This window comes from Gobio gobio (assembly GCF_949357685.1).
Source record: "Gobio gobio genome assembly, chromosome: 25".
NCBI classification, from domain to species: domain Eukaryota; kingdom Metazoa; phylum Chordata; class Actinopteri; order Cypriniformes; family Gobionidae; genus Gobio; species Gobio gobio.
The window spans coordinates 13,868,859-13,893,146 of NC_137121.1; the positions used below are offsets into that span (position 1 = coordinate 13,868,859).

General features: G+C 38.2%; 1 protein-coding gene across 2 annotated transcripts in view; it reads left to right on the top strand.

Annotated features, from left to right (window-relative positions):
• The first annotated feature begins 4,771 nt into the window (after nucleotides 1–4,771).
• The window catches only part of agbl1 (AGBL carboxypeptidase 1), a 228,607-nt gene continuing 209,090 nt past the window's right edge, over nucleotides 4,772–24,288 (top strand). Inside the window, exon 1 of one of the 2 annotated variants that reach the window (XM_079809969.1) lies at nucleotides 4,772–4,985. In XM_079809969.1, the coding sequence (XP_079666095.1) occupies nucleotides 4,910–4,985 (76 nt within the window). In that variant the 5' untranslated portion in view covers nucleotides 4,772–4,909. Of the gene's footprint in view, nucleotides 4,986–21,397; nucleotides 21,677–24,288 lie in introns of those variants that run through there. The other variant, XM_079809970.1, reaches the window with a different exon arrangement.

The window sequence follows — 24,288 nt, forward strand, 5'->3', positions numbered from 1 at the left end:
TCTTGAAGCGGTAGAAACACAGCTTTAGATTATGCAAGGTCTCAGAGTCATTGATCCATATTGTCTGAAGTGAGAGACTGTAAGTTTTGAATGCTTATATCTTCTAAATGCAAATTTTGTCATTGTTTCGGCTTTTAGATAACAGTAAGGGTAACATATTCATACTAAAGGCCCAAAAAAATTCTATTTTGATATCATGGGGACTTTAATGACTGATTGTTCAAATTAGTTAATGGTGCACATTGAGTTTTATCAGTAGTGTTTTATTAAAATGAATGTATTGCTTATAAAATGTTCCGCTTGGACTGCAATAATTTATTTTGGCTTCATAGTTTAGAGTGTGTCCTTGGTGAGACTTTCAAGGATTACACCCAGCCCACACGGTTCATCAATAATTTCCTGATGCCCGCTGTGTACTTGATTTTCTCATTCACTTATTGATTCAGGAAGCAAATGCTTGTATGTGCTTTCTTTTCCTCACTGAACCACAGAGATTCCAACAATGTTTGTGCTACTGTTTCTCTGTATCATGCACAAAATTGTAAACCAAACAATTGACGCTGCGGAGCTTGTTTGTGAAGTGTTACAAAAGGGATGGAGGAGCCATGAAGCAAAAAAAAATGTTCTGTGCTTTTAACTTGGGAATGGTTCACATCAGGACTTCAAGATGGATTGTTAACTGACAGCTTTGAGTAGCGAACACTCTTCCCAGGATCCTCAGCTCTGCTCTTATTTATTTATGGGCCTCTGAGGGGCTTGGCATAGAAGTCTGTCATAGGTGCCCTGCATCACTCGGGTTGATAACTTATTTAACATGTTTGTGCTCAAAATTCTGGAAGAACAAGTGAAGTGCTGTTCCCTGTCTAAGGAGAGTGATGCCACAGGGAAGGTGAGAGAGAAAGAGGAGTGCTCCGTTGTTTTAGAGATGAAGATAAACCTCTTTGTGAGGGACTTGATGGGGTCTGCGGAAACGTATCCTCAGAAAACATGATTACGCTCTGCCTGCCTAGGCTGGGATTAAACTGCCCACGGCTCCCAGTTGGCTACTGGACCTGTGGTTTCATAAGCCCCTTCAACCACCTGTTTGTTCTCGAGCCAGCTTGTGTACCTTGAGCTCTATATATATTTTGCCCCTCTCAGAGATAAACAATAGCTACAAAATCCGCCTCAGGTCCCATGCTTGTACCATTGAAGCTGGATGCTTGTCAAGACCATCTTCTGCTCCCTTTTGAAAGCTCTTGAAGCAGTAGAAACACAACTTTAGATTATGCATGGTCTCATTTGCACTGGTTCAAGAACTTCAACATTCTACACTTGTGAATGTTACATCTATCTGTCTGTCTGTCCGTCCCTAAAAACGACTTTCCATTCATTGTAATTCTTCTTCCTGCAGTCATATTTAAGTTGAATTTCTGGATATTACTTTCTACCTCAATTAATATTCAAGAATTTAATTGCAATTCAAAAGGCATTCTCAATTAAATTCGAAATGGTTGCACAACCTTGCCAGCAAGGCTCAAACAGTTAGCAGCTTGCTAGTTAAGAAGCCTAGTGTGGAGGAAACTTTTCTCGTAAACCTTGCCAACCATTTAGTTTTTTCATGTGATGCTGGTGGACAAAATAGGTCTTGCAGCTTAAGCTGGGGCCACACTAAAAGATTTTTAAACTCTTATAAGATTTTCAAAATGTGAGAGACCACAAACATAATGATAAGAAATGTAACCGTTTTGTTCCTCTAGTCATTGCTTCCAGGAAAATGCGGCTTTTTTTGTGATTGTTGCGGGCAAAAATCCTTGATTATGCGGCACGTTTTCTTAAAAAATGTGATGGAAAATGCGGGATATTTATGCGATAAAATTGCGGGAACTTGCAAAAACTGTGGTTTGATGAAAAAGAGAAAAAAAGCACTACATCACAGAAAGTGCTGGGAATATTTAAGTTCTCATCTTGTTTTATTGAAGGCCTTAATAAACACATGGCTCAAATTTACAAAACATTGAGTCAAACAAGTTCTGTAGCTTTACAAAAGGTATATGCTACAACTTCTGAAAAAAAGAATAAATAACTTCCTGTTTTACAGAGGTAGCTATACAAAACAGACATTTGAATGCTTCCAATGCACAAAGTGCAATCTCTTAAAGGGTTAGTTCACCCAAAAATGAAAATTCTGTCATTAATGACTTCCCCTCATGTCGTTGGACACCCGTAAGACTTCCGTTCATCTTCGGAACACAAATGAAGATATTTTAGTTGAAATCCGATGGCTCAGAAAGGCCTCCATTGGCACAATGCACTTTACACTCTCAAGACCCATAAAAAGGTACTAAAAACGTTGTTACAAAGTCCATCTCACTACAGTGGTTCTACAATAACTTTATGAAGCAACGATAATAGTTTTTGTGCCAAAACCTAAATAACAACTTATATAGTGATGACCGATTTCAAAACAAGGCATCATGAAGCTTCGAAGCATTATGAATCAGTGAGTCGATTCATGATTCGGATCGCGTGTCAAACTGCTGAAATACGTGACTTTGGCGATCCAAACCGCTGAATCGACTCACTGATTCATAACGCTTCGAAGCTTCATGATGCTGTTTTTTTAAATCGGTCAACACACCAGGAAACTGCTTTGCGTGGTCTTTTGCTGTTATTTTTGTTGGCAAATGGGAATTTGCGTGCTTCATCATGGTTTCACCAATATCTATGGTTTCACCACGGGGTTTGCAGCTTTTCGATGACGTTCACGTCGGGTAATTACGTCACTTCAAAACGTTCCCATGGCAATAGGGGGAAATGACGGCTCTTGTGTGAAGTAAACAAAAAATGTTCAACTTTCTGCTAATATATATGACTTTTTTTGCAACGAAAATGCGGGGATTATGAAATCATGCTAGCCCCGCATATTTTGCACGCGGAAATAGGCAATTTACGCGGCGAAAGTGCGGCGTATTTGAAAAAATGCGGCCCCCGCATAAATATGCGGACTTTGGCTGATTATGCATTAAATCATGCGATCGCATAATCGCGGGGGACTGTCTTGTGTGTGGAGTAAGGGTGTGAACCTACACGGGTCTCACATTTCGGTTCGATTACGATTATGATGCCATCAATTCGGTTCGGTTCGATGTCACGATGCATCCTCATGTATATCATTTTGTCAGTCAGTTATATGAACTGAACCTTTAATTTTACCTGCTCAAAGAAAACACGCTTCTTGAATGTATCAAATGTTAAGCAAAACTCAAGTCTGGGCTCAGAAGACAACAGGAGCATTTAGAAAAAATTTACAAATACTAAAAGCCACTTCAGGAGGTGGTCTGGGCCGCATTACAGTCAAAACTAAAGTCTAAATGCATCTAGTTGTTGAAACATTTTACTCCTCCCAACAATGCTAAAAAATAAATGTGTGAGAGCGTTATGGGCTATATGACATGTAATAGCCAGATATGATATCAGCTGATCCGTCTAAGACGCCTGCTTTCAAACGCTCCCATGTGTATCTTTGTAAGCGCTCGGTGAAGAGCGTTGATCTTTGTAGCCAATCAGAGACATATGTTGAGAGTGTAAACACTATGGCCAATCAAAATCCGTTCAACAGCGTTCAAAATGCTAGAGGGAAATGCTGGTATTGTCACATTTTTTTAAATTTCAGTAACGACAAGTTACCGAAGTCAACGCTACCCTTATGTTGTCCCAAATCTGTATGACTTGAAACACAAAAGAACATTTTGAAAGTCAATGGGATCTAAACAATATTGGACCCCAATGGCTTTTATTGTATGGACTAATGTTGTGTATCACTTACTGCCATCCAAGTATGCTGGCGTTTTTAGGGTAGCTAAGCTAAAGACGGATTTTCAGCTGAAATCCACACTTCACCTGAGCAAAATGTAAGGACAGCAAGTAAGTGGTTTGGAAAGCAAGACCTAGAGACCAGAAGAGATTTGGCCCTCTGACAAGCTCTGCAGCAAGCAGAAGTCACTCTCCCGATGTAAAGTGTTAATTAAAGGGTTGGGAGACGGCCAAGCAGTCGTAAATTTGTAGTTGTAGGCAGCCGTCTTTAGAAGATATGCTTCTCCGAGCTTTCCATGCATGCCTAACGGTTTTGTGCACTTTCCTTCTTGGCAGGCTAATGTTCTTGCACCACATGAAGTTCCTGTGATTGTTGCAACTAAACATCACTGTCTGAATTTGGCAACCGAGTTGACGCTAATGGGGGTTTTAGGTGGTGATTTACAGCTGTTTTGTTCTGATTCAGTTTAGTAGAGCTTAAGGTAAAAGAATACGTAACCTTAAATGTGGACAACATAGATGCAGTGATACTTGTTAGCTTTTGTGTCATGCCGATCAAAGGAAGCCTGTTGCATGCTTTCGTAAATGGGGTTTATTTTCACTCATGCATTCCTGGCATAACATGCTATTCATATTGTGTGGTGTGGACGGACACATCAAGAGGCCGAGACTCAGTTTGGACGTCCGCCATTGGCAGCTTCTGAGTCTACCGCCCATGCAACCACACAGACACACACATTTAAAAACCCTGCCATAAGCTGTCTAAAGAAGCTGCATAAAACCACAACACCAACCCCCCGCAGAAAGCCACCACACCACCCTAGACAGCTTGTGCACCCAGGACTGATTTACATCCCAGTGGCCCCTACGGTACATTTGACCCTGTTACTTTTTGTCAGGCCGGAATCCAGCTGGGGTTTACCAAAAGGGAGGAGGGGGGGCTTTTAAAAAACGGCCAGGTGCGACCCTTAAATTCAGGACTCAGTGACTGGGCTAGAGGCAGTGGGAGGAGGTAGAAGCAGACAGGAATCTACACTGGACATACTGGCACTTTGTGTTATTCTTTGTCCTATATACTTTTGTACTTGGCTCTGACTCTATTGACCATCCCAAGATGTACAGCTACAGTAAGCCGGGTCACTTCACCTGGACAGCTACATTGAGAGAGTGTGGAAGCCTCACTAATGGGGGTAAGCAAGAAGATGAATCTCTGCAATGCTCTGAATGCACATCAACACTTGGCAAGAGCATGCTGTGTGTAAAGAAAGCTCACACCAGAGCTTGCACATGCAAATGTCTTGTTTTACTCGCGTACAGTGCTTTTGCAGCTTTTTGACCAGGTTGCATGAGCTTGTTGCACCTTTTGTTTTTAAGTCTTGGAAGAGCGCTCAAGGAAACAAGTATTTGTTGCAAAGGATCACAGGGTACATTTACAAAATGTTCGTCAACCTCGAAATGCATGCTTGATTATCGAGATACTCGGCCCGATTGACATAGGCGTACATTTGCATGTGTGCTTAGGCACTACCTTGTGATTGGCGAGCCAGCGGGATGGGCGGAGCTCTTGTCTTTGCCGTCTTGATCTTGGCACTTCTCATGGATTCTGGGCAACCTCATGGAATGTCTCAAGCCCCACCTGCTCTTTTCTTTTAACCAAGCTTAAGACGAGAGATAGAGTTATTTCCATCGGCATTATTTTTATCTTGCAGCCTCAACAGTGAACTCAGCAGTTTTCAATATCTGTCCTCCTTGACCCCGACCCCGTCTTGTTTTTCACGATCCATGAGTTTGCCTCTCAAATGTCGGGATATTTATCCTGTGGTATTATGTAACTAAACAAGGACCACTGCTGAGTGACAGTCACTACCACAATACATTCGTGCCAGGAGAATGTCATTGAGAGAGAATGAAAGCATTAAAGCTCTTCTGGCTTTAGGGAGTCTATTTCCCACAGGTGTAGGTTATAATTTATAGACTCTGTCTGTCTGGATTAGAGAGGGATTCAGTGGTATTGTCTGTGATGAAATCACCTTGCCACTTATGGGGATGTGATATCTGCAACCTTTGACGCTATTTTTTAGTTATAGAACTGAATGTTCGCACGCCTTTGTGTGTGTGTGTGTGGCACTCTAGATGTTGTTTACACTTTTCAATAATATTGGTAAAAAAAAGACATGACCCCCTCTGTGTAATTTTAGACGTGGCTGTATCCACTGAGGCATTTAAATATTTGTTCATTCTGCCGTGCCATTAGAAGCTTTAGGGAGATTAAGCCAAAAACCCAGCGGGCAGTGCTGATGTGTCAGTAACTCTGAACACTGCTAGGGGACTTCAGGGTCAAACTGTTTTTTATTAATAGTACATTATTCACAGATTCGTGTTTTTTGTGCAGAATGTTTTCTGATAGTGGTCGGCTAGACCCTAGATAATGGTGGTCCAACTTTTGCCCCTTGAAGACATTATAATTCTCTATTGTGCAAAAAATAATGTGATAATCATCTCTAATTGAGTTTACCTGCTGGAATGGGATGTTTATTTTTGATGTAGCGGATTAACGTTGGGCTAATGCCACTTTTCAAGTGGACACGATTAACCCAGCGACTCGGCCTGAGCAAATGTGAGCTGCTGGTTGTTGTTGTTTTTTTCTTTCTCAAAGCAGGTTTCTAGTTTCCCACTGAAGTTCAAGGATAAGTCATGCCATTTCTACTTACCATTCATGGTGCTTGTTTTAATCAGCAGCTGTCGCTCTGACGGAGGCGGCTTGGATTTGTTTGCTCCCAAAGGCATAGGTGATTCCATTTACCATTCCTGTATTTTATCATTCAGAAGACCTCACAAAAACCTTAATTAGAACAAGAATGCAACACCATTGTAGTAGCCCTGTTGCAATTTTAAATATAAGTTGAATGCTAATGAAATATTGTGGAGTAAGTTGACTTGCATGCAAGTTAGACTCAACGCCTAGCAAGCAACAGCGTCATTTCACCATCTTGGTTAACCATAGACCCTATATAGTCCGCCTATGAGTAACTCAATTCTAGCCAAAATAACTTTGAATTTGGTTACATGTCTTGCGAAATGTTTGATGTTCCATCATGTAAGCAAAGTTAACAGCGATTAAAAGGTGTTGGGTTTCATTTCTTTGACATGTTCATGTTCTAGATGACTAGTCTATTCTTGGGCTATGGTTAGACACCTATGAAAAATTCTCTGGCAGCCCAAATTTTGCCTTGTTTTACCTTAGACGTCAGGCTGTGTTTTGACATCTTTTAAATGCAAAATTGCTTGATGGGAGATGATATACATCTTGTATGGTTTACCCATAGAGGAGGAAGCCAAAAGGAACTGTTGGCAGTTCTGACCAAGCATCTGACCCCATCACGAACATTTATCATTGTAGCATGAGCTGGGAGTGTTACCTTTCAGCTAATAATTCTTCTAATGATTAGCCAAATTACTTTTGCCACCTTTTTTTTTTTTTTTGGTAGAAGGACAGGAAGTCCACTGAGAAGGCACTTTAAGTGACTCTTAGGAACCAGTGCGTTGGCATCGAAGTTATCTGTCTGTATTTCCCACAGTGCTACATAGGAATCATTACTAAGGAATGAGTGAAGCTTTTATAGAATGGACATGGCAGTGGTATGGCACAAGCTATGTTGTGCATGGAGGACTTTTAAAAGTTTCTAAAAATTACTTGACAGAGCATAGCACGCAATTATGATTATGGCCACTAATGACACTGGCTAGATAAGTGGTTCTCAAACCTAATGGTGGATTACTGATAGTCTGTGAAGGATTCCAAATGATCCACAAGTTAATATATATATATATATATAAAATATATTGCCAAAGTTTTGGGACGCCTGTCTTTACATGCACCTGAACTTTTTTTTTTGACCATTAGAAGCTTTTGTGAGGTCAGGCACTGATGTTGGATGAGAAGGCCTGACTTGCAGTCTCCGCTCTAATTCATCCCAAAGGTATTCTATCGGGTTGAGGTCAGGACTTGAGGCAGGCCAGTCAAGTTCCTCCACAACAAACTCGCTCATCCATGTCTTTATGGACTTTGCTTTGTGCACTGGTGCGCAGTCATGTTGGAACAGGAAGGGGTCATCCCCAAACTGTTCCCATAAAGTTGGGAGCATGAAATTGTCCAAAATGTCTTGGTTTGCTGAAGCATTAAGAGTTCCTTTCACTGGAACTAAGGGGCCAAACCCAACCCCTGAAAACAACCCCACACCACAATCCCCCCTCCACCAAACTTTACACGTGGCACAATGCAGTCAGGCAAGTACTGTTCTCCTGACAACCGCCAAATCCAGACTCGTCCATCGGATTGCCAGACAGAGAAGCGTGATTGGTCACTCCAGAGAACACGTCTCCACTGCTCTAGAGTTCAGTGGCGGCGTGCAAAGTATCCAATGCTTTGCATTGCACTTGCTGATGTAAGACTTGGATGCAGCTGCTTGGCCATGGAAACCCATTCCATGAAGCTCTATGCACTGTTCTTGAGCTAATCTGAAGGCCATACAAAGTTAGGAGGTCTGTAGCTATTTACTCTGCAGAAAGTTGGCGACTTCGGCGCACTGTGCGCCTCAGCACACTGTAAAAAAAATCAGGTCTCCAATTGAAAATGTTCTAGTGACCGATCACATCTACATTTTTTAGTTGGCCAAATTTAATTTTTTGAATTTTAATTGAATTAAATTGCATCAATTCACAGAAATTCAATTTGGTCAACTGAAAAATTTAGATGTGATCGGTCACTAGAAAATGTTCAATTGGAGCCCGGAATTGTTTTTACACATGCCCTGACCCCGCTCTGTGATTTTATGTGGCCTACCACTTCATGGCTGTTGTTCCCAATTGCTTCCACTTTGTTATAATACCACTAACAGTTGACCGTGGAATATTTAGTAGTGAGGAAATTTCACGAATGGACTTATTGCAGGTGGCAACCTATCACGGTACCACGCTTGAATTCACTGAGCTCCTGAGAGCGTCCCATTCTTTCACAAATGTTTGTAGAAGCGTCTGCATGCCTAGGTGCTTGATTGTATACACCTGGGGCCATGGAAGTGATTGGAACACCTGAAGTCAATGATTTGGAGGGGGTCCCAATACTTTTGGCAATATAGTGTATGTAAGATATATATATATGGTCTTTGACTAGTTAATTTACTAAATCTTGTGATAATTATTGAATGAAACATTGATTTGACAACTGCTCTATTTCAGTCTTTGTTTTAATGCTCTGAGGTAAAATCTAAGCTGTCAAAGTAGGAAAGTCGTGTTTTAGATTTATTTATTCTGATGCATATTATATCAGATGTGACAGTTGCTAAGCAATGAACGTTGCCCAGGGAACAGTCAATTTGGGAAAATGAGACACTGGAAAATCTTTTTTTGCGTTCTCATTTTGTAATTGCTGGATTTGATCTAAGAAATACTGTTTTGCTTTGAACTGAGGAAGAAATGAAACACTTTTTAAAAAAGATAATTTAACTAGAGTTAAACTTAGAGTTAACCTTAAAGACCTCATGAATCCAAAATTTTGAGTGTTTTGTCTCAATGTCTGTTAGCTTTGAGGTCATCTAGATGCTAATGTCTTCCTAAAAGCTTTAGCAGATAACAGCCTTTCTTTTCTAGAAATATGGACTATTGATAATTCATGTGTCTAAGGTTTTGTAAAAGGTGTGTTCTTCACGTACAGATGACAACATTTGTCAAAACGATCACCGAAAATGACTAAAAACGCTGTTTAATGCATACCAGGCCAGTAGTTGGCGATGTCACTTTGTAATGAAACTATGCGGCTATCGTCTGACCATATAATTGTTTTCAAAAACTTATTTTCAAAAGTTTGCATTTTCAGGCCCCCAAAATGCCATTGTCGTGTAAATGAACAGCCCAAACGCATAAAAAGTTATCAATTTTTGTTGTGTAAATGCCCATAAATACATTTTCCCAGTAAAATACAATGAAAATGTCCCATCTTCCTAATGCCAAGTAGTTATGCTTCTGACCAGGTTTAGCTAGTTAGCCCTTGCTTCTAGCTGGTTAGCTTTATCCCCTACTGGTAGAATGAAACCACCCTATTTTGGGGCAAAACTTTGTTCTCTCCTTTAGCAGCAATTCAAAAGTAGCTTTGTACTCTGATTAAGCATTATTTTTGCAAGCAGCATATACATTGGTGGAAATTTGTTATGTCATCTTTGCTTTTTTTATGCAGGCACATACTGGCTTCAAAAAAAGGACAATGTGTAATTTGTTCTGCCCCAACCTCCTGTTTGAATAGGAAATACGTCAGAACAGGATAGATAATTTAATGTATTCTTCAGCTTTTACCTCTTACTCCCCTTTAAATGAGAGCAAATACTGTAAATATAGGTGATGTGACCTTATTTTCCTCTGAGTCACAATCTTAATGTCACTTAATAGCAGTCTGACATAATTATGTCTTCAATGCAGCTGCTATTTAATAGGAGGAGATGAGTGTAATTTGTATGTGAAGGGCCAGCTCCTATATGCCCTATTAGCTGTTAATGTGAAGAGTTTAAAATGGTATATAATTATAGTTTTCACTACATGTCTGACTTGTTCACTATTACACACAGACCTTGTAATCAACCCTTAGACACTGCTACTGATGATTTTCCTCTGGGTTCTTTCAATTCTGAATGTAAGACTTAATAGAAATAGAATAGCCTTTTATCTGGATGATTATGATCGTGGTTTGGAAGAAACCTGAGCAAGGCCTGGAACAGTCAAATTCAATCCGGTTATGCAGTATAGGCATCTTTTTGTTAGTAAAGTGAATGTGAGGGTTGAACGGTCTGCAATAAAGTTATATCTGGTATGAGCAGCTGGCCTTTTAAGCAGGTGCGTTTCTGAGCCTTTGACCAAAAGTACGCCAGCAACCAGGGTCAAAGGTGAAGCATGGCTGCCTGCCTGTAACATTCATGACCTGCTGACGATAAAGGCAAGGAACACAAACATTTATATATTCTTGTGTAAACGCATACTGCAATATACTGACATGCATGAGTAACAATTTTAAAAATGTACAAACATGGCAGGAGCTTAGAGCATATTTTATCTATGGATGTCAATGTAATGCATGCATTTAGTGCAGCTTAATTAGAAAATACATATTTATATATTCAGATAAATGTATTAAAATAAGTATATTGTAAAAACATATTGTTGGTTAAAGTAACCTGAAACTTATGTTATCTGAACAACATAACTTTTTTCTTTTGTCAAAACATGAAAATTATTTATTTATTTATTTATTTTATATGGCATGCCATTCAGGAAATTATTGTATTTATAATATGAAGTTTGATTATATGGAATAGAACTCTGAATATATGGAATAGAACTCTGAATATATGGAATGAAACTGAATATATGGCATGAAACTGAATATATGAAATAGAACTCTGAATATATGGAATAGAACTCTCTCTGAATATATGGAATGAAACTGAATATATGGAATAGAACTCTGAATATATGGAATTAAACTCTGAATATATGGAATGAAACTTGATTATTTGGAATGAAACTCAATGTATGGAATGAAACTGAATATATGGAATGAAACTTGATTATATGGAATCAAACTTGAATGTATGGAATGAAACTCGGAATGAAACTTGATTATATGGAATCAAATTTGAATGTTTGGAATGCAACTTGAATATATGGAATGAAACCTGATTAAATGGAATGAAAGTCTGAATATATGGAATGAAAGTTTCAGTTTCAGTTTCATTCCATATATTCGGTTTCATTCCATATATTCAAGTTTCATTCCATATATTCAGTTTCATTCCATATTTTCAGTTTCATTCCATATATTCAAGTTTGATTCCATATAATCGAGTTTCATTCCATACAATCAAGGTTCATTCCATATATTCAACTTTCATTCCATACATTCTGAGTTTAATTCCATAAAATCAAGTTTCATTCCATATATTCAACTTTCATTCCATACATTCTGAGTTTCATTCCATACATTCAAACTTCTTATTATAAATACAATAATTTCCTGAACGGCATGCCATAATATTATTATCTTTTTTTATAGTGTGGGAAATATATTACCAGATAAAACTATATATATATATATATGTGGGAAATACATACTACCATTATCCCAGTAGAACATTCTCAGAACTTCTGCCAAGGTTCTCTTAAACATATGAAGAAATATCTTCCAGTAACGTTAATAGAACATTTGTTCAAAGTCATCTGTTGTTTAATAATCTTCTCCAAACTTTAGCATATTTAAAAAATTTGTTTTATTGTTTTTTAACTTTTTTCCCCTGAAACGTTTTAGTCTGTTTAGTCACTACTTGTTTCAGAACTTTCAGAAAACATTCAAAAGTAACATTCCCATAATGTTGGCAAAATGGATTGTTCCCTTAATATTCATATAACCAAGATAATACATTTTTATTAAAAAAAAACCTGGACATTTTAAACATTTCGTTAGCTGGGTAGATAATATAGATTTTATATGTAAAACACAGAAGACAGATTTATAATATTGGCTATTTGTCAGTTATTAAAGTTAACATGAAAATAATCACTTAACATCAGTGGCTTCAATATTACTTCAGAATTAATGTATACCTAATAAACAAATTAACCTATATTGCATGTATGATGTACATAAACTGTGGATTTATTGCTTGTATTATTAATACAGTAGTGGAGAGAAATGTCTACACACATACAAGCCCATAACACCCCCCCCCACCCCTCTCAGTGGCTCATTTGGCTCGCAGCAGAGGTTTATCTCTTTTCCATCTGTCTGCCACAGCTCGGTGACTCCTAATTTATCATTCTGGTCAGAAGTGAATGGCTGGGTTTCTTCCTTGGATCTCAGTGCTGAGAATAGAATATCAAGCCTTTATGTTGTGATTTGTAGTGTAGTAACCAAGTCTTTTGCCAAACTATTTTAAGAAACCGTATGCAGTTACTGACATGCAATATAGGCTTCTACCTTTGATCGGGTGTAGTGCTGGAATTTCACTGAGTTGATTAATGTTATCGTTGAGAAAGCTGATTTTCCATAAATCCTCTGTTGATGATTGATGATCGACATGCCTAGGTGGGAGTTGCTTTGTGTATGTGCGTGTGCTTGGGTTGTGCATGCATTTGTCAATATATGAATATGCCAATGTAGCCTGATGAACCTGTGTCCTTTAACTTGACTCAACACCGAAGTTTGGCCGCGGTCATTGGCACTTGCTGTACTCCCAGCGGCTCAGTACAAGTTACACGGAGTGCTCGTGAACTTCATCGTGCCCTTTTCATCACAGTAGGAGTTGAACTGATAATCCCAACTTATCATTTCAGGTTTATCTGCATGACAGAGGTGTCAACCAGAGCCTCCCTAAGCGCTTACTGAGAGTAATGTCCATCTGTATTGCTTATATATTTCATCAACATCAACTTGACTGCCCATAGATGGCTTTAGACAAAAAGCTTGATAACCTTCTTTAGCAGATTGGTAGTTTCCATATTTGTTGATGTGTGTTTAATCGAACTCTACAGTTTTTTTCAGCACAGATTCACTGTTTGGCTAATATACAGTAGGGATGCAACAATACAGTTAGTCCACGGTTCAATACATACCTCGGTTTTTAACCACGGTTCTCGGTTCGGTTCAGTTTTTTGCTATTCTATTCTTAGGCGACAGGAACAGCAAGAGGTTAAGGAGAAAAAAGACTATTTTTTATTGCAATACTCTTTCTTAATTTTACTTAAAATAATTGAACAGCAGCATTTAAGTATGAAATTGAATGAATAAATGTAAAAATAATACACTACATAGACTTCACTATAAGATATACATTGATTCTTATTAAAGCTACTGTATTATTTTTTCAGTCAAGAGCAGTGAGTGATTTTCTCTTTGTCTTTTGTTGTTGTATTAACATTAAAGGGATAGTTCACTCAAAAATGAAAATTCTGTCATTGAGAAATGAATACAGGTTTGGAACAATATTAGAGTGAGTAAATAATGACATAATTTTAGAGGTGAACTGTCCCTTTAAGGACAGCATGTTCACTAGGCTGCCTGCTGTCAATGTAAGACCTCCGTGCATCTAATAGACACACGCGATTTTACTTTCACTTTAGACATATCCAACTGTGTTTATGTTAACCTTGTGTGTATTAGCACAGTTAGACGACTACTTAGTTCTGTAATCACGTGTTTGACAGGCGTTTAGTGCACGCGCTCAGAAAAGCGCATGTTAAAACCGCGCTGATAAGCAAATGTGTTGACCACAGTAAACTAATTTCTTTGTTGGATTTCAAATATCAAATATCTTTGATTATTTTCAATTCCTTCAGAGGGAAACGAGGTACAACACATGACTATGGGATATTGCGCTCTTGCACCATTTGCTGAAGACACCTTTATTCATGCCAGAAAGGCCAATGACGTATGGCGAGTTGGGCGGGGTTACGTGCCCACAGCATATAAATGCAGTTCCCTTTGTTCAGTCCAGCTCTTCACTTTTGTACCTCGTTTCCCTCCTTCTGGTAACAGTAGTTATATACATAACTCAACGTTCCCATTCAGCTGGTTCACTCGGTACATGACTATGGGACTTATATTCACTCCCCACAAAGTCGCTGAACTAAACGTAAGGGACCAGCACTGCCACATACCCCTTTTCCTTGTTCAAGGGAGTGACGACCCCTGGTTTAAAAACTGAAAAAAGAGTTGCACACAAATCTTAAAACATGCCCATGACATTTCCTTGCCCCTCGTAGAGTGTGCACGCACCCCTGCAGGCAGAACCAACCCAATCCACAATCCGCTTTCTACAATCCAATTCAAAAGACATCACTTGGATAGCGGCTTCCCACTGGCCGAGTTGGAAAAGATGACAAAAAGCTGGTCAAGCGAGCACACAGCCTGCATCTGCTCAATGTACCCGTGTACAAAGCAAGTCTTCATCTAAATCAGAGGAATGCAAAAGGGATGCACCAACAGTGCATGAAGATCACCAACGTGATTCGCTGATGCCAGAACCAATGACAAGGCAGCATCCTTAGATTCAAGGATTCTAAAGGCTCAAATGGAGGTTCACACATAGCCTCCAGACCTATGCAGAGCTCCTTAAAGCCCAAAGTATACTTCGGCCGTCCACTGTCCGTGTGCAGCCCAATTTTAGTGTCCGGGCAGACTGTGCGTGTACAACAGCACATGTGCGAGTGACTTGAGCGCTTGGAATATCGATATACACATACACAGAATTACAGTATTTCAAAACATCTGTCTTGGCGAGTATTCACATTATCTGTTATGTCTTAAGTGAACGTTTGGTACTGTAGGGGAAAAACATTTATATAAGATCTGTGCGGTACAATACTTCTTAATATGTAGGCTGCCTGTTTCATTAATGTTAACCAAACAATTGTCGTATCATGGAAAAATGTTGAATATATATATTTTCCGGTAACACTTTACATTAAGGTTGTATTAGTTAACATTAGTTAATGCATTAGTTAACATGAACTAAACATGAACAACACCTCTGTTCAGCATTAGTTAATCTTTGTTAACGTTAGTTAATACAAATCCAGCTATTCATGGTTTGTTCATGTTAGTTGCATTAACTAATGTTAACAAGATTTTGATAATGCATTAGTAAATGTTGAAATTAACATTAACAAAGATAAATAAATGCTTTATAAGTGCAGTTCATTATTAGTTCATGTTAACTAATGTAGTTAAAGGGTTAGCTCACCCAAAAATGAAAATTCTGTCATTAATTACTTACCCTCATGTCGTTCGACACCCGTAAGACCTCTGTTCATCTTCGGAACAGAAATGAAGATATTTTGGTTGAAATCTGATGGCTCTGAAAGGCCTCCATTGGCACAATGGCACAGTTCACTCTCAAGACCCTTAAAAGGTACTAAAGACGTCGTTACAAAGTCCATCTCACTACAGTGGTTCTAAAATTATAGATATTTGGTTTTGACTTGGTGTGTGTCAAATTTGGTGTCATTACCAGGGATTTTAAGGTAGACTCAAAAAAATGCTGGGTTAAAAATAACCCAAGTTGGGTTGAAAATGGACTAACCCAGCAATTGGGTTGTTTTAACCCAGCGGTTGGGTCAAATGTTTGCTTAAAACAACCCAATTGATGGGTTAGTCCATTTTCAAACCAACATGGGTTATTTTTAACCCAGCATTGTTAGAGTGTATGGTTGCTAGGTGAGTTTGTTTTGGAACCTTCAGAAAACTTTAACTTGATTTTGCGCAAAATTGACTTTGCTGACTTTATCGATTTCAAACAGGTGTAGCTCGGTAATTTTTTGTCCGGTTCCAAATAATCTTACATCATTTTTAATAGATAAAGTAAAAATAACAATAACTCAATAACTCATTTGCTCAATGCGACTCGTTTTGCCAGTACGGGTCACATCAATCTCAAGAGAACCAGTGGCGAAATGAGTCTTTCGGGTTTTGATTTTGACATCAATCCTACCGCACTTTAAGTTTGTGAGATTTACTTACTGGTTGTTAACATGACAATGTGTAACTAAACATACTATACATATTCACATACAATACAATAACCAACTATAAGGTTGGATCAACTGCACTATAAAAAATGCTGGGTTAAAAACAACCCAAGTTGGGTTGAAAATGAACTAACCCAGCAATTGGGTTGTTTTAACCCAGCAATTGGGTTGGGTTAAATGTTTGCTTAAAACAAACTAATCGCTATTTTTTAGAGTGTGTAAGTTAAATAGTATTCTATGCACTACATGTGACTGTTTATATTTTGCATATTTAGGACTTTATTTCTCAAATTTTCTTGTAAATTGTGACTTCATAGGCTTTTAAAAAATCTCAGGTGGAAACATACTTCCATAATTTGTTATGGTTCACCAATTTTGTCCCAGGCCCCTTTGAATTTTACTAATGGTCATTGGTATATAAATGACATGATGATAAAGGCTAAGATGTGAACGACAACATTAGCGTTGGTGGATGAGTGGGAGGAGATTGGCAAAGGAAGGGGTGTTTTTTTTTCTTGTCTTAATCCACTTACTCTTTAGCCTAGTCAAACACGAAGGTCAAAAATGTTTTTAAATAGAGCTCCGTACTCGAGGGAAATGTTGAGTAATGCTACGGGGGCAAGAAGTGAGTAGAAAACATCTCGCAACTTCATCTAATTAGTTCAGTCTTTTGCTCTGGATGCGTCAGAGCGGATGGCAAACTGTCCAGCTATCTGAGGAATTCTGCACTCGGATGTTAGTTTTCTATGCTGTCTACAACTTCTTCTTCTTGTTTTTTCCTTTTTGATGTATGATAGACAATTTCTTGTAAATGTTTCATGCTGGTTTTTTTTAGCTAACATCTGTGAAAAAAAAACTATTGATGTGATTCATTACTCCATTAACTCCATTTTGATTATTATTATGTGTTGTCACTGGCATAAGTCATGTTTCATATACTGCCCTCTAGTGATTAAACAAGGTATGCTACCCTTAAACCAAAATGTCTGTGCATATAAATACCATTTTCACCATTTATCACCATTAGTTTCATGGCCAAATTGATCATATTAAACCCTATTCAGATGGTATTTTCAGTCTTTCATGGTGATTTTTTAAAGAACATTTCCATGCCTCCTATGCAATAAACTTCCAATGCATTCAAATGGGAGTTAATTCACAAATTACAAGAGTTTATTTTACACATGGTCGGTCACAAGACCATATTCCAACATACTGAATGTTATGCCAATCATGTTGCTCTCTCATTATAATGGTCCATTTTACCCAGCTAGGCTTTTGATTTTCTTTGATTTTCTCTCTCTCTCTCCATATACGCTCCCAGTAACTGTGGCGTGGTGGAGATGTAATTTCATCCATGCATTATTATACTTCAAACTGTTTTCTAAAATGAGCTTCCATTGTGCCAAATAGCCAAATTACTGCACAAAGTAACTCTACAGTTCCTAGCAGTGCTCAAAAATATATATATATCCTTCTTGAAAACTCAATTCAGATGAGAATTACATTTCATCAATTACATTTTATCACAAAAAATATATATGTCTCGGGTGGTTGGAGAAAAAAACTAAGTTCTTTATTATCTTTATGATCTCTATAAACTGCAGAAAGATTCTTGACATAACCAAAATGACCTCTCATGGACTTGTGCGCTGCACTAAAATGAAATCCTAAGACCTTGATCGCAGCTGCAATTAGCAAGAGCTGCTAATTCTTATTTTAGCCTGGGAACAAATGGAGGGGTGGAAACTCGCAGCTCTGAAACTCGAACTTGCGAAATACATCTCAAGTCGGATAATGACTGACCGGGTCACTGGGAACAGGACAGAGGTGAAGACGGATGCTGTACCAGGAGCTGTTGTTAGCATGTCCTGCGTCAGCTCAGCAGTATACGCCTGGGAAGGGTCGAGGTCCCTTGGTATCAGGCTACAACCTGTTACCCAAAACACAGAACTGTTTTGGGATCACTAATTTGAATGTTGTTTGCAATTAATAACACTGCTGATCGTGTTCAAAATACTTCAACTTTCTACAATTCTGCTCAATTTATTATTTATAATATATTTTGTATATTATTTGATTATGTAAATTATATATTTTTTTGTTTAGCAGAGTTTATTATTTTTATAATAAAAATATCATAACAATGAAAACAATTATGTGTGTGTGTGTGTGTATGTATGTATACGTGTATATATATATATATATATATATATATATATATATATATTACATTGCCAAAAGTATTGGGACACCCCTCCAAATCATTGAATTCAGGTGTTCCAATTACTTCCATGGCCACACGTGTATAAAATCAAGCACTTAGGCATGCAGACGCTTCTACAAACATTTGTGAAAGAATGGATCGCTCTCAGGAGCTCAGTGAATTCAAGCGTGCTACCGTGATAGGTTGCCACCTGCAATAAGTCCATTCGTGAAATTTCCTCACTACTAAATATTCCACTATCAACTGTTAGTGGTATAATAACAAAGTGGAAACAATCGGGAACAACAGCAACTCAGCCACGAAGTGGTAGGCCACGTTAAATCACAGAGCGGGGTCAGCTTATGCTGAGGCGCACAGTGCCCAGAGGTTGCCAACTTTCTGCAGAGTCAATAGCTATAGACCTCCAAACTTCATGTGGCCTTCAGATCAGCTCAAGAACAGTGTGTAGAGAGCTTCATGGAATGGGTTTCCATGGCTGAGCAGCTGCATCCAAGCGTTACATCACCAAGTGCAATGCAAAGCGTCGGATGCAGTGGTGTAAAGCACGTCGCCTCAGGACTCTAGAGGAGTGGAGATGTGTTCTCTGGAGTGACCAATCACGCTTCTCTGTATGGCAATCCGATGGACTGTTTGGTGGTTGCCAGGAGAATGGTACTTGCCTGATTTGCATTGTGCCAAGTGTAAAGTTTGGTGGAGGGGGGTTATGGTGTGGGGTTGTTTTTCAGGGGTTGGGCTTGGCTGCTCAGTTCCAGGGAAAGGAACTGCAGAGTCCTGACCTCAACCCGATAGAACACCTTTGGGATGAATTAGAGCGGAGACTGCGAGCCCGGCCTTCTCGTCCAACATCAGTGCCTGACCTCACAAATGCACTTCTAGAAGAATGGTCAAACATTCCCATAAACACACTCCTAAACCTTGTGGAAAGCCTAGAAGAGTTGAAGCAGTTATAGCTGCAAAGGGTGGGACAACTCCATAATAAACCCTACAGATTAAGAATGGGATGTCATTAAAGTTCATGTGTTCTTGTGTGTGTGTGTGTGTGTGTATACAGTGTATATATGTATATATATATATATATATATATATATATATATATATATATATATATATATATATATATATATATATATATATATATATATATATATATATATATATATATATATATATATATATATATATATATATATATATATATATATATATATATACTATCCGTTTTATAAAGAAGTGGTATTAATTTACTAAAAACTAAATGTCGGTTGCAGCTACTTTTTTGCAGTGTTTTAAGTCAGCATAAAAAGTGTGTGCATAGATCACTGGATTTTACGAAAAGTCTGCTGAAAACATTTTAATGCCAATAGTGCATATTGTATTCCCTCTGCAAAGATTACTCAGCTTTTTTTTCTTTCTGTTGTTGTTGTTATTATTCCGACAGCCTGTCTGTTTTGGCTTCTTAAACATAATATCACCCCGTGTAGAGGAATGACTCTGGTTACTTCCAGTGATTCAGCTAATGAAAACAATGCACATAAGCCTTCATCAGCTGCTGACTATAAACCTTCTTTCTGATAGGACAATTAATGCAAAACGGTTTGATGACGCACTGCAAATAGAACGGCACGACAGGTGCTGCCGCTCTTGTCTTTTTATGTTAAATAAATGTCCTGAGTTAAGCCCTATTCGGATGGGACAAGTTTACCCTAGGTGCTCATGTAAAATATGTGTTTCAAAGATGTGCTTTGTGATTTTAATCCCAAATGGAAAGTTACAAAGCAAATGACCTGCTGATGTCCTATTTAAAATAATTGCAATTTAAATGTCATTCAGAAAACTATTCCCATAGGCCAATTTTGTCCTCACTTTTGATTTCTCTGAACAACATCTTGATCTCATCAGTTGCACCAGAGCTGTCATCACCCAGCATTCATGCCCTCTACTGATGTTCCGTGTCCTAAAACAGTGGTAGGCCTAAAAATAGCTGTGCGTACGCAGCCGGACACAATATGCTTGCTTTGGTCTGATGGAACATTTATGCACAGATCACATACATCTTTCACATAGTGTAGTCGGCAGATGTGATTAAATTGTGGACATGATAGAGAAAATTATAAGGTCTGACTGAGAGATGAAGTTTGTAAATTTGTAGATATACTGTCCTACTTTCTCCCCCCATGACCATGTGTGTCAGTCATCGTGATTTTGTCAAGTAAGACATATTTTGTTGATCCTGAAACAACATTAATTTCCAAAAATGTCTAGAACATTTTTAAAGTATAACTTATCCCTAAAAACAGAGGGAAATTATTGGTGAATTACACTGATGCAGAAGCACCTAACCCTGGTTGTAAGCCTAAACTTGACATAAACTGTAAACTGTTCCTCAAATCAGATTGGTTGATTCATTGGAATGTTTTTCCAGGATCAACAAAGATGTTGTACTTGGTAAAATCACGTTCACCTTGAACATGCAAACGTAAATAGAGATAGTTCACCCCAAAATAAAAGGTGTTGTCATTTACTCACCCATATGTGACTTTCTATATTCCATTTACTACAAAAAGGATACATTTTTAATAATTACTGGTCATTTCCCCGTACAATTACAGTGGGGACTGACGCTTTCAAGCTTAAAGGACACAAAAGCACCATTACAGTATTATTACATTCATATAACTAATTCAAATTGCTGTATTAAAGGTATTTTTAAGCCATACGATTGATTAAAAACGCGTTAAATCGCTTCTAAACAATTGAGCTCAGGACCCAAACGAATCATGCAGAGCATATTTGTGAACCGATTCCTCCGGTTCGAAAGGTCCGACTCTAAAGAACGATTCATTTATAAATCCGTCATCGCTACTTTCTCTCATGATTTCAAGTAGATGTTAAGTCAAGAATAACGTCAATATATGTATGTTGCTCACAGAAAATGATCGTATGGCTTCAGAAGATTACACACTAGTCGTATAGACCGCTTTTATGATACCTTTTTGGTGCTTTTTTGTCATTTGGAACTTTACAACCCACCTTCGTTAAAAATGACCGTGTTCCACAGAAGAAAACTATAAGTTACATGTTTTGATGGTGAGTAAATGTCAACGTTTTCTTTCCTATTCATGAAATTGGAAGTGCTGTGTCTCTTTAGGACTCGAGGAAATGGCTTTGCTAAACTTCCCCTCAGTTTGAGTTTGAAAGCAGCAGCAGCACACTTTTGACCACAGGTAGCTTTGCCAAAAAGCTGTCAAACCACGGGCTTTGGGGAATAGAAGGGCTTGGCTCGCTTTTCCAAAGCATCATCATTTTGTTCAAGCATAATCACACACTGAATATGCCGATTCATGCATAACCTGGCTTAGGAAAGGCGTTTAGAGGCGCAAAGCTGTTACAAGAACCAAAGCTTTCACACTATGCAGCTGCCCTTTTGCAATTTAAATGTTATTATAACTAATACGATTTTGATTAACCTTTTATTATGAATCTTTTCAGGGAACAGTCATTACTAATAGGCTTATACCAATAACTGATGTTCTGTAGGTCAGGGTTTTTCAAACTTTATGATGCCAAGGACCCCCAAATTTGATAAACCTTTTATGAGGGACCCCCTTACTAAAATCCATCTATTTTTATGTATGAAAAAATATTTAAACTGTTATATAAATAGTAAGTGTGACATTGTAAATCCAACATATTGTTTCCAAACTTAAATTGGCTATACTTTAATATTGGATGTATAAACCTGAAGAAGAACATTTTCAATTAAACATTATTTGTATTTCACAAATGTAAGCACCATTTTTGCTTTCTTTTTATTCTCTGAAATTTTCTGGGGACCCCTTACAACCCTCTGGAGGACCCCTGATGGTCCCCGGACCCCAGTTTGGAAACCCCTGCTGTAGGTTTCATTATGAGAAAGCTCCATATATTGCTATTTTTCATAGTGTTTTTGTGTGCACTTGAATCGTCCAGAAAAATGAAACAAGCATTTGTGTATTCTTGTTTGCGCATTTATTCCATGTTAAAGAGTAGGCTACTTCGTCATCTGTTGATGACACCAGGGGCACTGCGTGTGGAAAGTTATTGCTGTAACATCTGTAATTCGAACACAAGCAACATGTACTGTAATAATATCTGAGCTCTGGGAATGTCTATAGAGAATCTCTGTCTGTTTGTCTCCATAGATACACCAAAGCAAACGTACCACTTACATTTTCATTAAAGAAGACTGTCCCTATAAAGTTTGTGGTAATTCTTCTAGACAATTGTTAACATTCTCATTTGCTTCTGCATGTATTATTCTCACCGTAAATACATTTGGATAAAATTGTCCGCCTAATGTAACTTTTAGTCAAAACGAGTTACTGTAAAGGCTTGTTCACACAAAGAACAAAAACTATAAACGATAACTATTTTAGAGTCCACACCAACGCACAATATCGTTCTGTTTATTAAGTGCGCGCTGCAGTTTTTTTCTTCTGCTTTAAATGCTCAGGCTCTTTAAAGCTTGAGCATTTAACCCCACCCTCTTATCCTAACCCCACCTCCACTCTTAATACTAAAACCACATACAGGGGTCAGAATTCGGCACAACCCCGTTCTGATTTAAGGCCAGTCGACTGGTTCATCTCTAAAAATCGTTCTAAATTTAAAAGAATAATAGCAATGGCAATAACAACAGGACAATCTGACGATGGACACAAAGAGGAGACAAGAGCACAGACGCGCGTGCCAGCAGAGAAAATAGTAGCCTACTGTAGTAAGCACAGCAAGTGCACTGTTTGCAATGCTCGAAATATTGGAAGAAAAACATAAATATTGAATGGGGAATGGGGGTTTATATGAATGTATCTCTGAAGGGAACAGACTGTCTTCATATACCATTTTTTTCTCTCTTACTGCCGTATAATGCCTATTAAAGGGTTAGTTCACCCAAAAATGAAAATTAGCCCATGATTTACTCACCCTCAAGTCATCCTAGGTGTATATGACAGTCTTCTTTCAGACGAATAAAATCTGAGTTATATTTAAAACATCCTGGCTAATCCAAGCATTATAATTGCATTGACTTGATGGGTCATTTTTGAAGTCCATAAAAGTGCATCTATCCATCATATAACTGCTCCACACAGCTCCAGGGGGTTAATAAAGGCCTTCTGAAGCGAAGTGGCAAGTTTGTGTAAGAAAAATATCCGTATTTAAAACTTTAGAGACTACAATAACTAAGGGTGTTTTCACACCTGAAAGTCCGCACCAAGGTCCGAACCGAAGTTCATGTTTTGATACTTTTTATACATTCGGTTAGTTTTGGTTTGGTTTCACATTGCAATTATGTGAGCGGACTAAAGAACTTTACATGACGCACTTGCGTCCACTCGTCATCATCTATGTGGGCTGCATCTCGACATTGATTGGTTTGTAAACGGACGTGCGTCTGACGTCAGCGTCTTTTACAAAAATGAATGAACGGACGGACGCATATCATTGGCACTATTGAACAGTGCGCATTTTTTATTCGTTACGTTTAAAAGTGGACATTTCAAGCTTTATATACACATATTTCTCATGTTTGTGAGGCAAGTAGCCTGCTGAGTTTCGGTTTATTTGAGACCCGCTCCAGTTCATGTAAAGCATGTGATCGCTCCTGCGATTATTGTCTGCTATAGACTATTTGCTTCTTATTTATTAAATCCAGGCAATTA